General features: G+C 61.1%; 3 protein-coding genes across 7 annotated transcripts; 1 reads left to right on the plus strand and 2 right to left on the minus strand.

The window, feature by feature from the left end:
* Positions 1-343: 343 nt before the first annotated feature.
* On the plus strand, positions 344-4,680 carry GPN2 (GPN-loop GTPase 2). Of its 2 annotated transcripts, none has more exons than XM_030964591.1 (6): positions 344-397; positions 767-1,211; positions 2,409-2,565; positions 2,827-2,987; positions 3,548-3,678; positions 4,121-4,680. In XM_030964591.1, the coding sequence occupies exons 2-6, from the start codon at positions 795-797 to the stop codon at positions 4,191-4,193; spliced, it is 939 nt and encodes a 312-aa protein (XP_030820451.1). In that variant the 5' UTR covers positions 344-397; positions 767-794; the 3' UTR covers positions 4,194-4,680. The 2 variants fall into 2 exon arrangements, with proteins under 2 accessions (XP_030820451.1, XP_030820452.1); XM_030964592.1 differs by having other exon boundaries at positions 349-397; positions 713-1,211.
* Positions 4,681-8,586: 3,906 nt separating this feature from the next.
* Positions 8,587-10,286, minus strand: SFN (stratifin). Its single transcript, XM_030964581.1, has one exon. The coding sequence runs from the start codon at positions 9,778-9,780 to the stop codon at positions 9,040-9,042; it is 741 nt and encodes a 246-aa protein (XP_030820441.1). The 5' UTR covers positions 9,781-10,286; the 3' UTR covers positions 8,587-9,039.
* Positions 10,287-12,654: 2,368 nt separating this feature from the next.
* Positions 12,655-23,491, minus strand: ZDHHC18 (zinc finger DHHC-type containing 18). 4 transcript variants are annotated; one of them, XR_004061354.1, is made up of 10 exons: positions 23,244-23,384; positions 21,138-21,223; positions 19,591-19,740; positions 18,740-18,877; positions 18,288-18,336; positions 17,863-17,965; positions 16,573-16,682; positions 15,830-15,929; positions 14,044-14,135; positions 12,655-13,245 (listed from the first exon to the last, which is right to left on the minus strand). XR_004061354.1 is itself a non-coding variant. In XM_030964702.1 (9 exons), the coding sequence occupies exons 1-9, from the start codon at positions 23,489-23,491 to the stop codon at positions 14,094-14,096; spliced, it is 1,101 nt and encodes a 366-aa protein (XP_030820562.1). In that variant the 3' UTR covers positions 13,939-14,093. The 4 variants fall into 4 exon arrangements, 2 of the variants coding, with proteins under 2 accessions (XP_030820562.1, XP_030820563.1); XR_004061353.1 differs by having other exon boundaries at positions 12,656-13,245; positions 21,138-21,298; positions 23,244-23,491; XM_030964702.1 differs by lacking the exon at positions 12,655-13,245 and having other exon boundaries at positions 13,939-14,135; positions 21,138-21,298; positions 23,244-23,491.
* Positions 23,492-23,630: the final 139 nt, after the last annotated feature.

Below are 23,630 nucleotides of genomic sequence, written 5' to 3' on the forward strand. Positions count from 1 at the left end.
GAAGAATTTATTTACAGAAAGGGGGATTAGATTTAGGAATGGGCTGCCCAGGCAGGTGGCGGAGTCACTGTCCCCAGAGGTGTTTAAGGAAGAACTGGGCGTGGCACTCAGTGCCATGGTGGTGTTTGTTCAGAGCTAGGGCTCGATGCCCTCAGAGGCCTTTTTCCAACCCAATTTATTCTGTGATTTGGAAAAAAGCGGGGCTGGGGCGGTGCTGGAGGGACAAGAGCCGGGGCCGGGACTCGAACCCGCGTCCCTCGCGCTGACCGAGTCCCGGGGGGGCTGCGCGTCCCTCCGGCCGCCAGGGGGCGCTGTGGGAGCGGCGGTCGCTCCGCACCCGGAACGCGGCGCTCGGGGCCCGCGGGCACCCGGACCCACAGCGGCGGCACCGGCAGCGGTGAGCGGGGATTCCCGGGATAACGGGGGGATAACCGGGACTGGGGGGGATAACCGGGACTGGGAGGTTCATAGGGGATGAAGCGGTCCGGGCAAGGAGGGGATATGAAAGTGGGGAAGGAGGGTCGTGAGGGAGAAGAGGGGATGCGAGGAAAACTCAGGGCCGAATGGGGTGGTGGGGAGAAGGGGGCGTGGGGATAAATGGGCCGGATAAAAGCCCCTATGTGGCGCTGTCCCTGTGTCCCCTCTATCACAGCCTATCCCTATAAGCACAGACCCTCAGTGTGGCGCTGTCCCCGTGTCCCCTCTATCACAGCCTATCCCTATAAGCACAGACCCTCAGTGTGGCGCTGTCCCTGTGTCCCCCCAGCCCGGCAGCAGGAGGAGCATGACCCAGCATGGCTGAGGGCAGCCGGCCCAGCCCGCTGGCCTTTGGCCAGGTGGTGATCGGCCCCCCGGGCTCGGGGAAGAGCACCTACTGCCAGGCCATGCGGGAGTTCCTGGCGCGGCTGGGCCGCCGCGTGGCCGTGGTGAACCTGGACCCCGCCAACGAGGCCGTGCCCGGGCCCTGCGCCCTGGACATCGGCGAGCTGGTCACCCTGCCCGACGTGATGGCCAGCCTGGGGCTGGGCCCCAACGGGGGGCTGCTCTACTGCATGGAGTACCTGGAGGCCAACAGCGACTGGCTGCGGGAGCGCCTGCAGGACCTGCGGGGACACTACCTGCTCTTCGACTGCCCCGGGCAGGTGGAGCTCTACACGCACCACCAGGCCCTCAAGAACGTCTTCGCCCAGCTGGCCAAGTGGAACTTCAGGGTAGGGATGGGCTGGGGGAGCTCCAGGCAGCTCCACACCCCTGGGCACAGCAGGGCTGGGGGTCTTGTGGCTGCTGCCTTCAGGAGGTTTGTGGCCTTTCAGGTGAAGTGGCTTTTTCAGGGAAGGAGGGGAATTTTGCCCTGTTTTATGGTGGGAGAGATTGGCAAACGAATGGCCTGTCAGGGCTTTTAGTGGGGTTGGGAGCAGGAGCACAGATTCCTTCCTCACACTTCACACAGAATCCCAGAATGGGTTGGGTTGGAGAGGAGCTCAAAGCCCGTCTCATTCCAGTCCATTCCATGGGCAGGGACACCTTCCACTGGCCCAGGGAGCCCCAGCCTGTCCCTGAGCACTCCCAGGGCTGGGGCAGGAGTGTGTCCTGCTGTGCTGCACGATCCTCCCCCAGCCTGGGGGGGTTTCACCAGGGTGGGTTCTGTGTGAAGTGCCGGGAGCCTTGGCACTGCCCTGAGGAATGCAGGGGCCGTGCCAGGCCCTGCTGCAGCCCCAGCAGAGCCCCAGCAGGGCCCTGCAGCAGCCGTGGGACGGGCTCTGGGCTCTTGCACAACGGGAGCTGCAGGTGAGAGCAGCCCCGAGCTGCTGACGCTGCGCTTGCTCTGCGGCGGGGCCGCAGCACCAGCGTGCAAACCCTGCGTGCTCTGAGCGAGAAGGGCAGCTTCATTTGCTTGGGAATGTCACTGGGAATCTGCACATCAGAGCTTATTTTCATTGGAGTGAGTGGACATGGGAATGGAGTTGCTAAAATAAGACGTGTACAGGGCTGGTTCTGCTCTGCCTGGGAGCCCCAGACTGGCTGGGCTCTGCTGCTGTGACTCAGCCTCAGAGCCCTGACTTGGAGTGACTTCCCCAGCTCTGGGACCACATTGTTACAGCCACACAAAACCCAGGGAATCAAAGTGCTCGTTAGTGTAATTATTAATTATTAGTGCCAACCACAGGGGACTCTCCCAGCAGAAGGTGGTGAGCTGCAGGTACTGGTGGGGCTTTGGGTCCCCTCTGACCCAAAGCAGTCCAGGATTCTCTGGTGCTGTTTAGTGGGCAGGAGGTGGGAGCTCATTGCCCAGGAGGTGCAGCCAGGCCTGGGCAGGTTCTCCTGTGGCCCCTTCCAGGCTGTGCCACGGGCAGGGCTGGGTGTCACAGCTCTGACCTCCTGTGTCCCTTTGTCCCTTCACTGCCCAGCTGGCTGCCGTGCACCTGGTGGACTCCCACTACTGCACAGACCCCGGGAAGTTCATCTCTGTGCTCTGCACCTCGCTGTCCACCATGCTGCACGTGGAGCTGCCCCACGTCAACGTCCTCTCCAAGATGGACCTGATCGAGCACTACGGGAAGCTGGGTGAGGGTCTGCTGAGCCACAGCCTGCTCTGGGGGAAAAGGGAGCTCTCACCTCATCTCTTCTGCCTCCCTTCCACATGCCAGGGGGGCTCAGAGCTCCTTTCTGGCCTTGCACAGGGAGGAATTTGAGGGGCAGGGGAGTGGAATTGGGGTGCCAGGTGCAGATCAGCTCTGTGACAATGGGGCTGGGTGGGGATCTGTGCAGATCCCACTGTGCTCCTCAGCTGCCAGCTTGCCCTCAGAGCTCCCTGTTGCCCTGCAGCTTTCAACCTGGATTATTACACCGAGGTGCTGGACCTCTCTTACCTCGTGGACCATTTGGCCTCCGATCCCTTCTTCAGGAATTTCCGCCGCCTCAACGAGAAGCTGGTGGAGGTGATTGAGGACTACAGCCTGGTGTCCTTCGTGCCACTCAACGTCCAGGTGAGCCAGCAGGAGGGAACAGGGAGCCCTGCATGTGCTGCAGCTGCTTTTTGTGTGCTCAGAGCCACGGGGCTGGAAACCTCAGCTGTGAAGAGACTCAGGGAAAGCACAGCCAGACTTGTAAATGATCTGTGGCAGCCAAAGGAAAGAAAAAGGCTGATGAGCTTGGGGCTACCTGGGTCTTGTGTCCTGGGGTGGGGAATCCAGGCTCCCCCTTCCTTCAGCTCTCCTGGCCTGCATTTCCAACCTGGGCTGAGGGTCACCGAAAGCCCTGTTAAATTAGGGAGCAGCGAATAATGAGAAGGGGGAGGGAGGGCTGGAAATGCCCTTAATCAGGCAGTTGGCAGAAGTGTCAGCAGGCAAATGGGCTGGGGGAAGGTGATGAAAGGGAACGAGAGGGTGGAGGGCCCGTAGCAGTGTCCCTGTTTGTCCCTGTTTGTCCCTGTTGGTGTCCCTGGCCCTCGGGCGCTGTCAGGGTGGCCCCAAGCCCCAAAGGGCCCAGGCCAGCGTGGGCTGCTGCCCGTGGGGAAGGAGCAGGCCCAGCGAGCTCCCTCCTGCAGGACAAGCAGAGCATGAGGCAGGTGATGCAGGCTGTGGACAAGGCCAATGGATATTCCTTCGGGGAGCGGGAGCAGCGCAGCCTGGAGGCGCTGATGTCGGCAGCTGTGGGCGCCGACTTCCACTTCTCCTCGTATCCTCTCTGCTGCTGCGTTCAATGTCCCTCTCCCTGGGGGACAAAGGCTGAGTCTGCAGGCCCAGGTTCATCATCTGGTGGGTGACACACACGTGGGGAGTGGGATGTGCCCAGCCCAGCCTGGGACAGACACGTGTCCCCAGCAAACCCCCAAAGGTTGGGAATTGATACTGTGAACTTGTCGGGAACCCTTTGACAACTTTCCTTTCTCTCACCCTCTCTTGGGTGGGTTCTTTCTTCTCCTTCAACCATACAATTGATTCTCCTGGACTTGTCAGGCCTGGGATCAGGCAGAGCCAGAAGTAACTCAGGTGATGCTGCCTCTTCCCGATGGCCTTGGGGCTAATGTGAGGCTGGGCTGGTTCCTCGCTGGGAACTTCAGAGCAGAAGGGAGTGTTTGAGCCCAGCCCCTCGTTTTCCTTAATTACTGCGTTATCAGCACCCTGGCAGTGCAGGAGAAGTATGTGCAATCTCAGGACAAAGCTGTGGAAGAGGAGGTGATGGATCTGTGACACGCCCTTCCCCGGCTCCTCTGCTTTGACACCTCTCCTTTTCCTACCCGGAGCTTCAGCTTGACTCAGAGCAACTGAAAACCTTTCCAGGCAGTCTGGACCCTCTCTGGGTGGGTTTGACCTCCCGAGCTTCAGGCCTGCTGCCCAGAGCAGGGCTTTGGCAGAAGGGAGGTGGCCAAGGGTCTTCCCTTAGGAACAGAGAGCCAGGGAAGGCAGGGAGAGCAAGGAAAAGCAGTGAGATAAGGTCTCCTCCATCATAAGCAAGACAGATCCAGAGAAAGAAAACTCAGCAGGAGCTGCCTCGTGCAGTGAGAGTGGAGGCAGCAGGCCTGGGGGTGCTGCAGGAGGAGCGTGCAGGGGCCCCACGCTCCCAGCAGAATCCAGGCCAGCACGCCTCCACGCCGTCCCAAGGACAGAAAGATGTTTGTTTTTCTTTTTCTTAGAAATAATGATGGACTCTTTCTTAATAAAACGCTCCTCAGTCTCACTTTCATCTTAGAGTTTGCTGAAGCTGAGTAAATAAACCCAGGAGTGCTCTGGAGCCCGAGGCCAAAGGGCCTGTCCCCTGTGCCCTGCTGGAAACAGGCTCAGCCTGGCAGGGCTGGGGGTGGCAGGCAGGGCACAGCTGCTGCTCCTGCCCCCATCCAGGGGCACAGCAGCAAAATGCCAGCTCGGCTTCTTTGGGTTAAGAAAGCCCCTGTGTGACTCAGCTCGTGGTTTGCATCTCGGGCCTTTCCCAGGAGCAGCCCTGGCTGTCCTCATCCACCTTCCTTCTCCTGGCCTTGCTTCCTCCAGTCCCAAATATCCTGGGGCTTCCCCTCCTGCCCGTGGAATTCCCTCTGGCTGTGCTGCTGCAGCTCCCAGGGCTGGCAGCAGCTCTGAGCCCCCTCGTGTGCTCCCTGCTCTGAGCCCTGCTCCAGGCAGCAGCTGGGGTTGGATTGGGAGGGCTGGGGGTGATCAGGAGGGCTGGGGGTGATTTGGGAGGGCTGGGGGTGGATCCGGAGGGCTGGGGGTGCCAGGGGGGTGTCCACATCAGGGAGCCCCCGGGTGCCTCCCGGCAGCCCCACAGGGATGGGAGCGGGCACAGCTCCCAGTCCCAGCTCTGCAGACTCAGCATCGCCTCTTGCCCAAGATCTTGCATAAAATGCAGCAGGATTTTCTCACAGGATGGTTTGGCCCTTGGCAGAGGGATTGGAGACTGGATCCTTGATGGATCTAAATGTGAACAGGGTCTTGGGCAGCTGGGCAAGGAATTAAAAGGAATTTTTCCCTCATCTCCAACCCTGTGGCCAGGATTTGGAGACAAGGAGGAGCTCAGGGAGAGGAGGACACAGACACACAATGCTTGTGCTTCACCCAGACCCCTTCCCAATGAAACTGAGATTTCAGATACCAAAGTCAAATGCCACAGTGCTGCCAGGGCCTCAGCTCTTCCCAGAGCCCAGGAATTTCCCTGGGTGTTCCTGGCTGGAACCCAGCAGCTGCATTTCAGTGCTGGGGCTCTGGAAGCCAATCTAACCATACCTGAGCTGAAATCCCATCCTCACCCTGTGGCTCGTGGCCTTGTCCTGCTCGTTTTGGAGCTCTGTAGTTGCTGTGAAGGGGTGGGAGACAGGATCATAAAAATATTAATTTTATAGTGGCTTTTTCCTGGCTTTGAGAGATTTGGTGGCTTAAAAGGGTATGGTCAGGTCAGGCTGAGTTATGCAAGAGCCATCAAAGCTTCTGTGGCTTTTTGGCTTTTTTATTTGAATGCCCTGGATATCTGCAGCCTCAGCCTTGGGATGGAAACTGCTCAGCTCAGCTCAGGATCCTCTGCTCTGCTCCAGCCAGGAAATGCTCAGCTCTCAGAGAGCCTCAGCCCCAAAACTGCAGAGTTTTGCACCGAGGAACTTCTCAGAGATGAATGTGGGGCTGAACCAGGACCCAGAGCCCGGAGGGGACAGCTCTGCTCCTGCCCAGGGAGGGCTGGAGCCCCTGGTGTGGAATGCAGGGTGAGAGGAGCCTGTCCCTGCAGCCACACACGCCAGGCAGGGAGGGGACACGGTGGGGCTCCCGGGCCAGGGAGGGGACACTCTGGCTGCCAGGGAGGGGACACTCTGGCTGCTGTCACTGCCTTGAGCAATCGGCGGGGCCAAGGGCCAGGATGAGTCACCCCAAGCCTGGCACGTCCCTGGGAGGGGGCTCAACTTTCTGCTGAGCTGGTCCTGCTGCTGAGCCCACCCTGACGGTGGGACTGACCCTGAGGGAGAGATTTGAGCACCCATCACAGCCACAGAGCTGGGCTTTCCTGAGTCCCCCCGGGTTCCAGCCCTGATTTCCAGCTCCATCACGGACTCCTGCTCAGAAGCTGTTTCCCCATCAAGTGGTGATTTTTAATGGGGATAAAACCCTCTCCAAAAACGCCAAGGCCCCCGGAGCAGGCAGTGGTGCCAGCCTGGCAGGAGGCTGCCCGGGCCAGGGGCGATGGGCGCCCCGTGTCTGTGCCCCAGCCCGGAGCCGCCAGCCCCAGCCCTGGGCACAAAGCCCTGGGGGAGGCTGGTGACAAGGACAGGCAGGGCTGTGTGTCCTGCAGCTGCCACCCAGGGTGGGCAGAGCCGTTTGCAGGCAGCAGAACGTCCCTGCTGGCCCTGCTTTGGTGGCCCTGTCCCCACGGCCACCTGCCCTGGTGTAGGGGCAGTGCCAGGGCCCTGCTGGGGAGTGACTGTGAGGGGGGGACACTCCTTGGCCCGGGCACCCAGTCCTCTGCTCTAAGGGTGTTTAAGACACTAAAACTGATCCATTTGAGAGCTTTTCTGGCTGTCCCTTCAGATGGGAATGCCGAGAGCATTCCACAGCCATGGGACAAGGACCAGGCTGGGGATCGAGGTCCCGGTGTCCCCCTGGTCCTTCCACCTGGGTGCCACTGTCCTGGGTGAAGCAGGGGGACAGAAGGGCCCCAGAGAGCTCCCCAGCAGCACCAGCCTCTCCCAGGAGTGTCCTGGGGACCCAGGGCTCCTCCTCCCCAGGCTGGAAAAGCTGCCGGACCGGCTGGGAGCGGGGAGCACCTTCCTCCCACAGGGCCCAGCCACGCTGCAATTTCGGCAGCTGTTGAAATCGGTTAACTCCTGGGGAGCCGGGGGAACCCACAGCCCCGGGGGTGGACAGACACCCCAGCTACCCCTTCCTGGGCACAGCACTGCCAGCTCCAGCCCCGCCATGCCCAGTTTAACCAGTCCAGGTGTCCCCGGGCCGTGGGGTCAGCGCGAGCCCTCGGCTCGTTAGTCCCGCTCTGGCTAATTACAGGGCTGGGGCTGTTCCCAGGCTGGCAGAGCTTGGGGCCAGGGGGAGGCCAAGCTTTGGGGTCCCCCAGGACCAGCCCTGACACCTTGGGGGACCCCGGGGAGCTGCTGGGGGGCCAGGGCAGCACCAGGGGCATTGTGATGGGGCTGGGGAGGACCAGGGGGCTCACGGGGGCTCATCCCCTCTGCAGCCACCTCTCCAGGTGTCCCATCCAGGTGAGCAGTGCTGCTTTGTGCAGCCCAGCCTCCCACAGCAGAGCCCATCCCAGGCCAGCCCCTCATTCCCCCAATTCCTGGATGCGCCAAGGGGGTCACGTCCCTGCTCGTGCCTCATTCCCCAAAGCCCAGGGCGTCCCTGCACTCCTTGGGCTGGGATTTGGCCAGGCCAGGGCTGGGGACTGGCGTGTCCCCCCCGTCCCCCTGCAGCACGTCCTGAGTCAGGCGCCTTTCCTTTCCTGCCAGGGCTCCCCATCAAAGGCAGCTCCCGCCCGGCCCTGCTGGCTCTGCTGAGCTCATAGCCCAGGGTGCTGTGACTGTATTTTATTGTAATTATTGTTCGTGTTGAAACGCGCTCGTGGGGGAAGGCGGAGGGAGCTGCGCCCTGCCGTGGCCCCGTGCCAGGGCCAGAAGTGCTGAGCTTTCACCTGTCCCAGCGCGCCGGGACCTCGAGAGGGCTGTGGGACCTCGAGAGGGCTGTGGGACCTCGAGAGGGCTGTCCCCAGCCCAGGGCTGTCCCTGTGTCCCTGCCCGTGCAGCTTTTGTGCATTTTCCTCCTCGGAATGGGGGAGTTCCTGGGGACCCTCACAGGGGTGTCAGGGGCAGGTTTGGGGGAACTCTGGGTTTGTATTAATGGGGTTGGGTCAGGGACTTGGGAACTTTGAGCACCTTGAGGAGCAGCCAGCCTGTGTGGGGCTGCCAAAACCCCCGTCCCTGGGATGCACAGACCCCCGAGCCCCTCCATGGGCTGCAGCTCAGGCCAAGACCCTGCTGGGGGGCTGGGGGCACCGAGGGCAGGCAGGGCTGGGGGGCCCGGCTGCCCCCGCCCTGGGATGGGAAGGGGGGAGGCAGGCCTGGAGCTGCCCGGACATGTGCGCAGGGAGAGACGAGGCAGACGAGAGCAGAGGTGCAGGAGAAGGTTTATTGGAGCACAGAGGCAACACGAGACCCCCTCCCGGAATGGGGGGGCTGCCCGGACCCCCCTCACCCCGGCCCAGCCCCTCACCTCCTCCTGTCGCTGCTCCAGCCCTCTGGGACAGGGGGTTTGGAGCTGGCACAAGCCAGACAGGACACCCCCCACAAAAAAATGTTAAATAGCTGGGGGCTGGCAGCTCTCTGGGACAGAGGCACCCCCTCTCCCTCTTTAACCCCTCCCCAGAGCAGAGGATGGGGGAGAGGGAGGGAGGGACCCTGCCAAAACCACCCCCACTCCCGGTATCCAGGCTGGGGGGGGAGCTGAGACTCCTCCCCACCAAAACCGACCAAAAAAAAATTCAAAAAAAAACGACAAAAAAAAAAAAAAAAACCATGAAGAGATGCCGAAGGGTCTGGAGCGGGGCAGGGGACGCTCAGTTCTTGGGCTCTTCGCCAGCCTCGCCGCCGTCTTCGCCAGCACACTCGGCTGTCCATAGCGTGAGGTTGTCCCTGAGCAGCTGCATGATGAGGGTGCTGTCCTTGTAGGAGTCTTCGCTGAGCGTGTGCAGGTCGCCCATGGCCTCGTCGAAGGTGGTCTTGGCCAGGGAGATGGCCTGCTCGGGGGCGTTGGCGATCTCGTAGTGGAACACGGAGAAGTTGAGGGCCAGCCCTAGGCGGATGGGGTTCGTGGGCTGCATCTCCTTTTTGCTGATGTCCATGGCCTCTTGGTAGGCCTCCTGGGCCTTCTCTATCGTCGACAGGCGGTCGTCCCCGCTGGCCACCTCGGCCAGGTATCGGAAATAGTCGCCCTTCATCTTCAGGTAGAAGACCTTGCTCTCGGTGTCGCTGTCCTTCTTGATGAGATACTTGTCCAGCAAGCCCAGCACGTTGTTGCAGACGGCGTTCAGCTCCTGCTCCACCTTCTCCCGGTACTCGTTCACCACCTGCGCCTTGTCGTCGCCCTCCTCGGTTTTGTGCTCGATGCTGGAGATGACCCTCCAGGCCGAGCGCTGGCAGCCCACCACGTTCTTGTAGGCCACGGAGAGCAGGTTGCGCTCCTCGTTGGACAGCTCGTCCCCGTGCTCCACCACGGCCTTCATGAAGTCTGCCATGTCCTCGTAGCGCTCAGCCTGCTCGGCCAGCTTGGCCTTCTGCACCTGCTGGTTTCTTGCCATGGCTGGGACGCGGGCGTCGGGCGAGCAGCGGGGCCGGGAGCCGTCGGAGCCTCTGCCGAGCGCCGCCGCCGGGATTCGCTTTTGGCCGCGCGTCGGAGCCTCGAGCGAGAGCAGGAGGAGCCAGCCAGGTCCAAGGAGTGTCCTCCTCCTCCTCCTCCTCTGCTTCCTCCCCGCCGAGCGCGGCCTTAAAAGGAAAATCGCGGTGAATCAGCGCCCGCGGGCGGCGGGGCTGGGGAGGGGGCGCGGGGGGCGGCCAACGCCCTGCCCTCCCCGTGGGTGCGGCACCCGCGGGTGCCCCGGGGCTCTCCCCAGAGCCAACGCCCGCCCCGGCACCGGGAAACGCCCTTGGAGCTGCTGAGAGCGCCGGGGAGGCGACGGAGCTGCGCTGTCCTTCGGGGGGGACGGGGACACGGGCAGCGCTCGGCTCGTCCCCAGCCCGGAGAAATGGGCCACGGGGTGTGGCCGCTCGTGAAAATGGGTCCCACCCCCCCGAAAAAGTCATATCACAGTCGTTTTTAGTATGGAGATTGCCTCGGCGGTAATTGCGAGGGCTTGACGGGCAGGTATTTATTCCCACAGCTGGGGAAACCGAGGCAGAGGCACCGCGCCTCTCCCAGGCGCCGCGGGAGGGACCGGCCCAAAAAGCGGGGCACGGTCAGCCCTGGCCCTTGAGCCGCACGGTGGGACCCCCCGAAATCCCCATGGTGGGAGCAGCGAGGGGAGACCCCATCCCCAGCGGGGGGAGACCCCATGGCCAGCAGTTCCAGCCCGGGGCTGCCCTTGCCCGTCCCACCGGGGCCGTTCCGCCTCTCTCCGGCTGTAAATGAAGGGTTTTTGCCTTCTCTCTCTGCAGGATTTGGGCTGTTCCGGGCTGGCCGTGGGCCGCGGTGCCCGATAGGGATCTGAGCTGCGCCTTGCGCTGAGTTTCACTCCGAGCCTGTTGCCACACGCCGGGCGCTGCCGCAGCCCCGGCCCCGCTCCCGGCCCCGGCCCGGCCTTATCTCCGTGCGGGAGCGTGCGGGAAGGGCAGGGCGGGGCGGGCGGCTCCGCGCCAAGCCGAAGAGGGGGTTGTGATTCTTTTCGTGAGCTCTCGCTGCTTTGTTCCTGCCTGCCGACACCCGGCCGGGAGCCCCCCGCGCCTGCTCAGCTCCCACGCCAACCCTGCTGGGATGGAGGAGGCAGGGAAGCCTTGAGGATGCTTTTCCCAGGCACTTCAAGGCCAGGAAAACACCCTCGGCCTTCACATCCCCCCCTCTGCGCCCTGGAATTCAGGAAAAAGGGATTCGGGGCCGTTCACCCCTTCCCGGCCAAACCCCTGACACGTGCTGGGGTTTGGGGTGCCCAGGGCGCCATCGAGGGGCTCCTGTGGCAGCAGCGTGAGGCTGCCCAGCCCCACCAAGGTGCCCACAGCCCCTCCATGGCCCCCACAGCCCCTCCATGGCCCTCCATGGTGAGCTGATCCCGAAGGAACAGGTGAGCAGGAGACCACGGCCTGTCCTCCACCCTCTGCCCAGCACACAAAGCAGACCCACAGAGAACTTCAAGAATTTCAATCAGGCACAGCAGGACTGGGGCCAAAGGGTCACCCCAATGTATCAGCCTGCCAAATCCACCTCCTTCCCCTGGAAAACCCCAGGCAGGAATCCCTGGGTGGGTTAATCTGAGCTCACACTCCTTCGGGCAGCAAGGCCATGATGTGGGTTTGGGGTCTGCAGTCCCCAGGCCTGGTGAAGGACTCACAGTGTGCCCAGGACCATCCTGCCCCCCCTGCATAAGGGGAGACCCCGGTGGGATCCCCAAGGGCCTGAGCTGCTGCCCGGTTTGGCTGAGGAGGCTCAGGGAGGCTCGGCTCCACCGGTGCCATGGCCAGCAGGGCTGGGTGAAGGGCAGAGCCCAGATCCTGGGCAGGGGGGCTGCACCATCACCCCACAGAGCACCCGTGGGTGCCCCAAAGGCCGGAGGGCAGCGCCAGAAGGGGCACCCCAAACCATTCGGTGGTTCTGTGAGCTCCCCAAACCGTTCTGTGAGCTCCCCAAACCATTCAGTGGTTCTGTGAGCACCCCAAACCATTCGGTGGTTCTGTGAGCTCCCCAAACCGTTCTGTGAGCACCCCAAACCATTCGGTGGTTCTGTGAGCACCCCAAACCATTCTGTGAGCTCCCCAAACCATTCAGTGGTTCTGTGAGCACCCCAAACCATTCGGTGGTTCTGTGAGCACCCCAAACTGTTCTGTGAGCTCCCCAAATCGTTCTGTGAGCTCCCAAACCGTTCTGTGCTTCTGTGAGCACCCCAAACCATTCTGTGAGCTCCCCAAACAATTCAGTGGTTCTGTGAGCTCCCCAAACCGTTCTGCGGTTCTGTGAGCTCCCCGGGGAGGGGGCACCCGCTGAGCCCAGCCCTGGGGCCGCTGCCCAGGCCGGAGCACGTCCCGGGAGCCCAGGGCAGGCGTGGGCCGGGCAGAGGATGCTCGTGGCCGTTCCCAGCGGCACGGGAGCGGTGCTCAGAGCCCGCCCGGCCACCCTGCCCGGCCCTGCTGCTCCCCCTGGCTGTGGGGACGCCGCCAGCTCCCACACATCAGCGGACAGCGCATTTTTCCGAGGGTGCTCACGGTGCCCCGGGTCCTGCGGGCACTGCCCATGGCTCGTTCCCAGCCTGGAGGAGGGCGCAGCGCCCTGGATGGTCGAGAGCGGCCCCGGACTGTGCCACAGCCCGGTTTGGGGCGCTCCTGGCTCCCATCCCCAGGGCTGGTGGCACAGCAGCGCCAGCCCTCGGTGGCTTCCCTCGGCTCTGCTCGGGCCTGCCCAGGCAGGAGCCGCTCCCCTCCGCCCGCCGAGCAGAGCCAGACACCGGAGTACGCTAAATAGGAGAAACTTTCATTTTGTTACAAAAGTAAAAGGCATAAACAGACGGTGAATCCTACAGGGCTGGGGCAGGCCTGGCTGCCCCACAGCTCTCAGCCCAGGGAGGCTGCTCAAGGTGCTGGAGCCCCTTCCCCTAAATCCAGAGCCGTGCTGGGATGAGGCTGGCAGGGGGAGCTGGCCCGGGGGCTGCAGGGATGAACTGACCAGGTACAAATTCCCATCGGGAAAGTCCTGTGGCACACGGACACGGCTCGGAGGGGCTGGGAGGGTTTGGTGCCCCTGGTTTGGCTGTAAAGGCTCTGGAGAGATCCTGCTCCTTCCAAAATCCACTTGGGATGCCAACCACGACATTTCCAGGCAGGGAGGCGCCGGCACCGAGCGCCCAGCGGCGCCCCGGTCCGTCTGTCCGGCGGGGCACGGCAGGGGCTGGCTGCGGTTTTCAGCGCTCTCCTCGCCGCAGGGGCTGTATGGCTTCGAGCTCCGCTGCCCCCGCCCCGGGGCAGGGACGGACGCAGGGAGGAGCGGAGGCACTCGGGTGGTCATGGCTGTGGGCTCGGCTGCCGTGGCTGCCCCACGAGAGGCTCAGGCTGCTGCTGCTGCGGCGCTGGATCCGCCCGGAGCGAGGGAGAGCCGAGGGGAGGAAGAGAAAAAGAGAGTTAGTGCCAGAAACGGACCTGAGGAGCAGCAGGAGCAGGGCGAGCATCCAGGCTCGCTGGCACAGTGGCACCAGGCTGGGGCACAGGGAGGAGGGGGCTCAGGAGCTCATGGGGGGCTGCAGGGAGGGGGCAGAGGGGCAGCTCACAGCCCACAGGTGACACGTCCCATCCCAAGTGCCCTGAAGGAACTTACCTTGGCCACAGGAGGAGGAGCGGGTGTTGCAGAGAGGAAAACGGGCAGAGGGGCCAGAGGGGTCACCAGGGCCACAGAATGGGTCAGGGCTGGGGGTCCAGACCCGCCCCAGGGGCCACGGCTCCTCCAAACACCAAACCTCTGCCTGGCTGGGGTTCCCTCACACAGCCACGTCTGGCTGGGCTCCAGCCAGCCCCAGGCTGCAGAGCCCTCTGCCATGTGTCCCACAGTGTCCCACAGTGTCCCACAGCGTCACACAGTGCCCCACAGTGTCCCACAATGTCATACAATGTCACACAGTGTCCCACAGTGTCCCACAGTGTCCCCAGGCAGATCAGGTGGTTCCAGCCCAGCACAAAGCCAGGAAAAACCAAACCTCTCCTCTTCTGGCAAAGCCTTCCTGTGCCCCCTGACCCCACAGCACCGTGCCCCCGTGGGTGGCATTCTGGTGGGATGGCTGGTGGCACGGCTGGGGGTGATGGGCTCTGAGAGCTGTCATGCAGTGGAGATGGGTGGCTGCAGTGGTGAGAGGGAGAAGGAAGCACTTTCTTACCAGCCAACCCTCAGAAATCAGGGCAAACGTCCGAGGAGGGGCAAATCCCGTCAGGCTGTGCAGGAAATGGCAAAGTCCTGGCAGGCATCCTCCTGGGGAAGACACCAGAGGTTATGCACCTCACACCTGCCACGGGGCCACAGGGCTGGCACAGACGGGGGCACAGATTCCAGCTGGGGACAGGACACTGAGGTGACAGCAGCCGGAGGGGATGAGCCCCTGCCCAGCCTGGAAATGCGGGACAGCAAATTCCCTTCACTCCAGAGGAGTCACAGCAGCGCCAGCTGCTGCTCATCCCTCCCTGCAGGAGCTTCCAGGTGGGGCCTGAGCCCAACAGAGGGCAGCTGGCACCTGGGAGATGCCAAACACCGGGACACACCTGCCCCCTTCTGTCTTCAAGGAGGAAATAATCATCCAAGCAGTTAACTCTTTCAAAATAAAATTTTATTGAGTAACAAAGGAAACTGGTTTAAATAAAAACAGGAAGGAGTCTGGCCCCTGGTAACCCCCTCCTCACTGCTCCTCTGCCATCCCCCTGGCACAGGCACTTGCAGAGTACAAAGCACGATGCTGGTGAGCTCAGGGGGGCTGGGCTGCCCCCCAAAATGTGCTGCCCCTGCCCGAGGGTGAAACTGGTCTGTCTGATCCAAGGAAACCTGACAGGCAGCACGGCACTGTGAGCCTCTGCCTGGTGCCAGCGTGCACAGCGCTCCCTGCACAGCAAAGAAAATGTTCTACGTAGAAAAAAGTCCTACAAATTGTGCAAAAATATCCAGCAGCTTTGAGTAACACGATTCAAGTATTGCTACAAGGTTTGTGACTCTGCCTTCAGCCCAGGGACACGGAGCTGGCTGCCTGGGTGCAGAGGGGTGCTCAGGGATGAGCAGCTGGAACGGCTCCCAGGGCACTGGGGACAGCCCTGGGGACGCTCTGCTGCTCAGAAACCAAACCAAGAGCACACCATGAGCTTATCAGAGACCAGCACCCCCGCACTGCTTCCTCGTGAAACCCCACCTGGGAGGGAATTCAGGAATTCCCACACTTTTCTGCTGCCTCTTCATCTCCCACAGACAGGACACAACCCTGGGAAGCTCCAGCTCCCAAACCTGACCCCTGCAGCCTTGTGCATCTCCTGAGAGTCACAGAGCACAGAGTGTTTCTTCTTCCCTGCTAGATGAGGGTCCCCTGACTCGTGTCCTTGCTGCAAAATGTGTCTGACCAACTGGCAGGGCCAAAGCACAGCCCCAGCCAGCAAACAGGAGCAGCAGGGATCACCCAGGACATCCTCACTTGCCTCCAGGCCTGAGTGCCAGAAGAGCCCTTCCAGGTGGGCCCAGGGAACAGGGAGTGTTGATGGAGCTCACAGGGACACCAGGGAGGTGACACCTCCTCCAGCCCAGCCCCGAGTGGGAATCATCTGCCAGTGCCACCTCCCAGCCCTGGCCCATCTCATTCCCAGCAGGAATCACAGCAATGCCCTGGAGTTCAGGCTCTGGGGGCTCCTGGGGACCCCCTGTTCCAGCACGAGTCCAAGGGTCCCACAAGCTGTTGGGCTCTGTCAGGCAACACCCCTGACAGGCCACCTCACAGTGAAACAAATGAACAAAAAGTAATAAATAAATGTAAAAAAAGAAGGCAACGCATGGCTCGAGTCTTTGGCAGCTCTGGGTGCCAGGGCTGTCCCGCCTGAGGCCGGGCATGGGGCAGGGGAAGGAACTGGCTGGAGCAAGGTGCAGGCACAGCAGGCACTGGGGACATCACAGCACTGCTAGGGAATGCCTCCTACCATGCTGGTGTCAGTTTTGGCTCCAAGGGAAGGGATTTCACTCTTGGGACTGGACGGGGTCCCGATATCTGGCTGGATAAATCCTCTTCTGTCTATCAAACTGCAAAACAGGAAGGGAAGAGCAGTTCAGGGAACAAAGACTGAACCTGGGGGCTCACAGGCCACAGGGAAGGCTCCTCTCCCAGGAGCTGCTGAGCACAGCACAGGCAGGATGCTGGAGCACAGGGTTCCTGCCCATCCCAGGAGCCACAGGGAGCTCCGGGCCACCACAAACCCAAAGGGCAACTGGCCAAAGGGCTTTGCAACATGAAACCCCATGAAAGAGGAACAAACTAGAGTAAAATGCTGTTCTCCTCCCCACAACCTCCCAGCCTGGCTCCCTGCATGCACACATTGACCAGCTCTGAATGGCAGCACTGCATTTTGGCACCTCTGAACCCACCACAAAGCCTGGGGACACTGCAGAGAGCAGGGCCTGATACAAAATGTACACCACAAAATATAAACCACACTTTACTCTGCTGCTGTTAGCACCACCAAGCTGCTCCAGGACTCCAGCCTGGATCCCCCAGGGACCCCACATCCCAGGACAGGCTGGGAGCTCCAGGCAGGCTCTCAGAGGTGAGGAGCAGAGCAGGGCCTGACTCTGCCCAGCTGCCCCATCTTGTGATGGAACTGCAGCTGTCCTGTGCTCTCCCGTGGCAGGAGGCAATTCCCAGCGCCTGGAGGCCACGGGCTCTTACCTGGGATAGAAGGGTCCACACAGCACTGCACAGCAGTTTGTGAGGATGCTTTTATGGCTGTAGGGATTGGCAAACTCCGAGCCCCTCTTGTTTGACCAGGAGCCTTTGATCTGAAAGGGATGGACAGAGATTAGGAGGGGAAGGATGGAGAGCAGACAGTGACACAACAGCAGTGGATCCTTGCAGGAGTGGAAGGTTTGTCCCAGAGCACAGGGAGGACACCTGCAGGCACAGCAGCCACGTGCTGCCTCTGCTCAAGTGCAGCCCTGCAGCTGCAGAGCTCCCAAGCTGTGCCCTCCCCGTGCTGCACAGCAATTCACTGTCACTGCTGTCACCACCTGCCACACCACCCCGTCCCCCGGGCTGGCACCCATCAGAGCAGGGCTCTGCTCCCTCAGGCTGCACAAACAGCCTGGGGATTCCCGGCCCAGGGGCTCCTCTGTCCCCACCCCTGCAGCTGCCCCAGCTCTGCTCCGAAACTGCCTGTGGCACAGGGGGTGGGCAGCGGCCACAGCTGCCTCAGGCTGCACTGAACCAGCACCAGCACCTCCACCAGCACATTTCCTCCTCTTGTTCAACTTCCCCTCCCCAGCTGCAGCACGAGGCTGGAGCCATGGTGCTCCCAGAGCTGGGGTACAAACTGTGAGCTTCACCCACACAGCCCTGAGCAGTTCTGCCACACCTCTGAATGTAAGGTGGAAAAAGCAAAACCAAAAGGGATGCAAACACACTTTCTACAGTGCTGGAAGCTCCCAGCAAGGATTACAGGTACTTCTGGCCAGAAGGGCGAATTTTGATTCTGAGGATCAGACAGATCCTGCTTTTCCATACAATCTGCCCCACTCAGGGCACTCATTTGGTCCTCAGAGCCTGTGCACACCCCAGATTTGAAGGTAAATCTCATCAGATGTCTGTACATTGTTTGCTAATTAGAGATGAGGAACTGCCAGACACAAAGGGACTGGCCCAGGGTCTCAGAGGAAACCCATGGTTACATGGGATGCTGAATTCAGATCACCAAGCTCACACCCAAATACTCCCCTGGGCCAGCCTCCCTTTTTTAATCTCACAACTCCTAATTTAAGCAAGGCCACAAACAGACTGGAAAAAACACACACGTGATGGTTCTAACTCAGCCACCTGAAAGTGCAGCCGTGGGCACAGGCTGTGCTCTGCACTGGGTTAGCACAGGCAGTGAAACACTGCACTGGGGCAGCCAAGAATGCCCTGAAAGCTGCTCAGGATGGGTCACGGGCAGCCTGGCAGCAGGACAGGCATCCAGGTACTTACATCTTCGTTTGTCGTCAGGTTGGAGGCAACCAAGTAAGTGTGAAAACCTGAGAGGCCCAAAATGGACCAGACTGAGAAAAAACAAATCACCAGCTCCAGCACAGTGAAACAGAAGTCAAGGAAGTCTCCAGGAACAAAATCATCCCACAAGGAGAGGCAGAGGACTGTCTGGGGAGGTTTGGGCAAGCTTCCCATTCCCCGGGCTGGTCTGCAGGGAACCACCAAGGCACAATCTGCTCCAGCTCTTCCCTTTCCACCTAAACCTGCAAACTGGGAAACAACCCACCCTGAGTCCCAGGTAGCCAGGGGACTAAAATACTTTGGGGAAAGGACACCAGGGTGAGCTGCAAAGAGCTCCTGGTCCCTCTGTGTCAGTGATTAGCGGTGCTGGGCACCCCGAGCAGCTGCTGCCAGCAGAAGGATATCTCGCAGGGGTTGTCTTCAGAGTGGCCAGGAACCCATCCCTCTGAGAGCCTGCAAAGAGAGAACAAGGAATGGCATCCCAGCAGGCAGCCCTGCCCCTGCAGCCAGAACTCCACCCCGTGGGCCGTGTGACTGTGTCTGTGTGCCTGAGGAACACCTGCAGTTTGGGACGCTGCAGGAATGTCAGTGCATGGACACGGCTCCAGGAGATTTGGGGCTGCTGGCAAAGTCACCTTCCGTGCCAGGGTAAGGGTGGCTGCACCGGCAGCTCACCTGCTCTGGGAAGCAAATCCCCTCCCCAGCCCCCAAAGCCCCTGTGCAGTGAGGTGCAGCAGACCCGTGGGATGCTTTAGTCCCTCAGCTGGTGCAACCCCGCAGACCCTCCCCGTGCTGTGTCCCACGGGAGCAGGGAGCAGAGCTGAGCTGGAGGCACAGCCCCCCGGGCAGGACTTACGCAGGGTGAGGTGGGTGACGACGCAGGCGAAGATGAAGGCGGTGAGGAAGGACAGGGACAGGATGAAGGCGTAGAAGTAGCGGTAGTTGCGCTTGCCCACGCAGTTGCCCACCCAGGGGCAGTGGTGATCGAATCTCTCTGCAACAAAGGCTCGAGGTGAGGAGGGCTCCTGCCACCCCACACCCAGCATGGAGCAGACTCTGCTCAGCCCCCCAAAATGAGGAGCTACAAACCCATGTTCCCCCTGCACTCCGAGGGCACAACCTCTCTGCAGCAGGGCAGAGGCACAAAGTTTCCACAGTGTCTGTCCCAGCCTGGCCACACACACTGAGGAGCCTGCAGCAAACCTTGTGTTTGTGCAGGCCTGCACTGCATTTTACAGAACCCTCCTTCCAAAACCAGGGAAAACAGAGCCATGGAGTCTTGGATGTGCTGCCCCTTGCCCTGAAACACTGCACTACTGCTGCTTTCAATTTAAATGCAAAGGAGACAGACCATGCAGTATTTTATAATCCTTCAGGAGAAGCAAAAAGCAATCTGTCCAGGAACACAAGTGACAGGATCAGTGACAGGACCAGAGGGAATGGATGGACTGTGTCAGGGCAGGGCCAGGCTGGATATTGGGACAAGGCTCTTCCCCAGAGGGTGCTGGCACTGCCCAGGCTCCCCAGGGAATGGGCACAGCCCGAGGCTGCCCGAGCTCCAGGAACATTTGGACAATGCTCTCAGGGATGACCAGGGTGGCGGTGTTGGGGTGTCTGGGCAGGACCAGGGCTGGATCAGTGATGCCTGTCGGTCCCTCCCAGCTCAGGATACCCCATTTGCTGCCCAGCTTCCCCAGCCCTGCTCACCCACGCAGTTGTCGCAGACGCTGCAGTGCGAGGTGCGCGGCGGCCGGAACATCTTGCAGGTGTAGCAGTACTTGAGCTTCACCACGTACTTGTTGATCACCACCTCCATGGTGCGGGCAGGGGGACGGTACGTGGAGCTGCCCATGCTGTCTGCAGGGACAGGGAGGGACACTCACACCCCTGTGCCACCACCCCCAGCCGGGGCAGGGGCTGGCACATGCTCTCCTGGCTTTAACGGAACACAGGATTTGTTGCAGGGTGGGCAGCCAAGAGCTCAAGTCAGCTCCAGCATTATTTATGGCTTGTCTTTGTTCAGTGGAGATGCTGCTGGGATGCCAAGAGGAAGCAGTGAGTGCCCAGTGCTGTGGAACATCAAGTAATTTACAAACAGTGAGAGTGAAGCAGCAGCCCAGGAACACCAGCTCATCTCGGCGTGTCCAGCAGGTCACAACAGGCAGCCTGGCTGTGAAGGCACGTGTGGCTCTGCCACAGGAGCATCCCTGCCACTGCCAGCACACAGCCTGTCACCCTACAGCCTGCAGGGACTCGCCTCCGTCACTGTGGGGAAGGACAGCAGCAGGTCTCAAGTGCTCCAGTAGATTCCCTGGAATTTGACATGTTTGTGTTCATAGCACAAGAGGATTCCTCCTCCTCCTCCAGGTTTAGACTGAGGATTTTTAGGGGCACTGCAAGTTAAATCTCTGTGTGCTGGCACTCCATTATTCCCTGGGGGCTGGAGACTGTTCCTGTACACAGCAAGAGCTGGGAACCCCTGGTATCATGTTTACAGTTTTGGGGTTACTCCTTTTAGACAGTCCCAAAAAAGTACCTTTCCAGCTGTGAGGAATTCTTTGAAAATAGTGATGCAACAGTGAGCATGTTAAGAGGATAATAAGTGGATTATATTAGCAGTAACAGCTGGCACATCAGGCAGCATCTGCAGCCAGATTACTGCTTTAGGCCCTTATAAATAGAAACATGGACCACCACTCTGGGGATATTTAAAAACCATCTTTAAAATCAGATGCAGAATTACTGCCTTGCATCTGTCTTCAGTAGGACAGATTCAAGCTGTCTCATATCAGCTTTGCTAAAGCATTTGCTCCAACCTGTCACATCAACAAGGTCCTCAGCTCCTGGATGCAAACACCTCCTTGGCTGTCCCCAAACCAGCGTGACAGAGCAGTTTTTAGAAGAGGACAAACATCAGCCTACTCTAAAGAACACCTTGCAGCACAGCAGGCTCAATGGCAATATCAAAAAGCATTAATTGTCCTTCAACTCTGCTGCCTGGGAAAACACTGGGACTGAACAGGAGCAAAAACCACCTGAGCTGCTGTGCAGATCCTCTCTGAGGCACTGCCAGAGGAGCTTGTTGCACCTCTCATCATGACTGGTAAGCACTGTCAAGCCTCACAATCTGATACTCTGAATTTCTGTCCCCCCTGGACAAACCCAAAGGAGCCAAGATCCAAGGAAGGGGCCTCATTGAGCTTGAAAGGTGCACAGACACACACAGAGCTGAACACAGGGATCAGAGCTCTCACCAATTCGCCTCTCCAAGTCTGCAGCCTCGCTGGGGGTGGCTCTGGGCAGGATTCCTGGGTCCCTGAAGCTCGTCTGGAGCAGGCAGCTGATGACAAAGAAGAAGAGGACGGCAGCAATGATGGGGATGGCCAGGGTCAGGTGACTGGCAAGGAAGGGGCAGCTGTTGAAAGATAAATAAAATGGAATTGTTATCAATCATTGCACAGACCCGCTGTCAGCTGGGACATCACACCACAACCTATCACGGGGCAGTGGGCTCAGGAGCCGACCTGGGGCTGGTTTTGCAGAGATGGGGCTGGTGTGATCACACCCCACACCAGGGCAGCTCCGTTACCCGCAGGCAGCAGCTGAGGACAGCAGAGGACACAGCCCTGCGCACACAGAGCCACTGTCCCCTCCTGCAGAGCACCCAGAGCCAGCACACGATGGGCTGCCCCAGCCCCGAGGGCTGCAGGCAGTGCTCAGGCTCTGCACCACTCTGAGAGGATTAAGCAACTTTTGTTTCACCTCCCCAGCTCAGCTATCCAGAACCAAGCAACAAAACCCCTTCAGTACAGGCCTGAGCCCCTCAGTCATCCACAGAAAGGTCAGTGAAAGGAGAGACGTGAGCTTGTTGTCAGCCCTTTCCTGAGAGAACCTCCAGAGCCCACTCTGCCCCACCAGGGAACAAAAATCACACAAATCATAGAATCCCCAAAGGGTTTGGTTTGGACCTTAAAGCCCATCCAATGCCACCCCTGCCATGGGCAGGGACACCTTCCACTGTCCCAGGCTGCTCCCAGCCCTGTCCAGCCTTGCCTTGGACACTTCCAGGGATCCAGGGGCAGCCACAGCTGCTCTGGGCACCTGTGCAAGGTTTTCCCACAGAAACCATGAAATGCAGACACAGACAGATGTATTTACTGCAACCCAGCAAACTGGAGTCTGTGCAACAGAGGAATCCTGCAAAAATAACAACTTGGGAGAGCCCCAGGGCATCCTCAAGCACGAGAGAGTGACTCGGCAAGAAGGGAGGCAGAGCAGATGTCCTGTGTGCTCTGCCCGGAACACAAAGCCCTCACTGTGCTGAGCTGCCCGTCAGCCCCCGACCTGGCACGGAGCTGTCAGGGCACGGATGATGCTGAGAAAGGGGTTTTTCCATCGGGATGCCGTGCCTGCCTCCCGCAGCTGCCTGTCCCTTTCAGCTCATCTGACTTCTCAGAGCCTCTAATCCGATCAAGTACTTTCATCTCCCCACCAGCAGGCTCGGGCAGCTCTGCTCCGAGCCTTGCAGGGACAACGCCGTGATCCAAAGGCAGGCGTGGGCCCCCGCTCCGGGGAGAAGCGGCTCCCATCCCTCCCGGGACAGAGACAGGCAGGACAGCAGAACCCTCGGAGGCGTGAGGAACCCAGGGCGCTCCTTCCCCAGCCCCCAGGCAGCACAGGACACACCGGGATGCTCCTGGCTCTCCCCTCCCTCGGGCTGCAGGAGCAGGGAGCTTCCCTGGACCAGCTTCCAAAGGAAAGGGCACTGGGGAGATGCAGAGCCCAATTCCCCAGACTCTGCTGCACAATGGGGGCCCAGCCCCAGCGCAGACCCTCCAGGTGGGACCCCGAAGGTCCCGCTAGGAACAGAAACACCGCTCCTAGATCCCAGTGGTGGACAAAGCCCACAAGCCTCGGGGGTTTCCTAGGTGCGATTTTGGGCCAATTCTCTTCTTGGGAGCAAAAGGGGAGACCTGGGGGCTGTGTTCAGAGCCCAGGGGGGCATCCTAGGGGGACGTTAAACCCCTCCCTGGGGCCAGACTGAACAAACACGGCGCAGAACGACCCCTGCCCCCCACAAACACACCTGGGCACAGGTGATGGGGCAGTGACTGCCGGCACAGGGGGTCTGGGGGCTGCACAGTGGGAAAGGGCAGCGGGCAGCACGGACAGCGGGGATGCCACGGGGGCAGGGGACCCCCAGCCCACCTCCCTCCCGGCACGGGGCCAGCGTGGGGTGCAGCTAACCCCGGCTGCCCCAAAGGCAGGCCTTAACGGGGACACAGCAGCCGCAAGGGGCGGCCCCGAGGCACGGAGCCCGCACGGCGCCGGGGCCCCGAGCCCGCCGGGCCCAGACTCACTCGAAGGCGAAGAAGAGGCCGCTGGTGGCCAGGATGAGGCCGAGCGTGAGGGCGAAGACGCCGCTGTGCCGCGCCAGCATGAGGCGGCCGCCGCAGTAGAAGCGGTTGCGGCCCGGGAACACCTCCCACTTCCTGCGGGGCCGCCGCGCCGCTCCGGCCCGCGGGGCCGCGGCCGCCGGCCCGCCCGGGCCCGGGCCCGGCGTCGCCGCCGCCCCGGGCGAGATCTGCCGGTACTCGCAGTCCTTCATGGCCCCGCCGCGGCGCCCGGAGCCCCGGCCCGGCCCGATCCCGGCCCCGCCCCGAGCCCCGGCCCGGCCCGCTGCGGGCCCGGCCCCGCCCCGCCGCACAGCGCCCCCTGCCGGCCCCGCCGCCACACCGGGGGCGCAG

Source organism: Camarhynchus parvulus, chromosome 23, assembly GCF_901933205.1.
Source record: "Camarhynchus parvulus chromosome 23, STF_HiC, whole genome shotgun sequence".
Classification (NCBI taxonomy): Eukaryota; Metazoa; Chordata; class Aves; order Passeriformes; family Thraupidae; genus Camarhynchus; species Camarhynchus parvulus.

Bases quoted from the DNA above. Each gene is read 5' to 3' on its own strand.
- GPN2 (XM_030964591.1), top strand. From the start codon at position 795: ATGGCTGAGGGCAGCCGGCCCAGCCCGCTGGCCTTTGGCCAGGTGGTG. The intron at 2,988-3,547 runs GTGAGCCAGCAG...TCCCTCCTGCAG, and splicing joins TCGTGCCACTCAACGTCCAG to GACAAGCAGAGCATGAGGCA. The intron at 3,679-4,120 runs GTATCCTCTCTG...CTGCGTTATCAG, and splicing joins GCCGACTTCCACTTCTCCTC to CACCCTGGCAGTGCAGGAGA.
- SFN (XM_030964581.1), bottom strand. From the start codon at position 9,780: ATGGCAAGAAACCAGCAGGTGCAGAAGGCCAAGCTGGCCGAGCAGGCT.
- ZDHHC18 (XM_030964702.1), bottom strand. From the start codon at position 23,491: ATGAAGGACTGCGAGTACCGGCAGATCTCGCCCGGGGCGGCGGCGACG. The intron at 16,683-17,862 runs GTAAGTACCTGG...CATCCCTTTCAG, and splicing joins ACCTGACGACAAACGAAGAT to ATCAAAGGCTCCTGGTCAAA. The intron at 14,136-15,829 runs GTAGGAGGCATT...TGTCTTCCCCAG, and splicing joins CCAAAACTGACACCAGCATG to GAGGATGCCTGCCAGGACTT.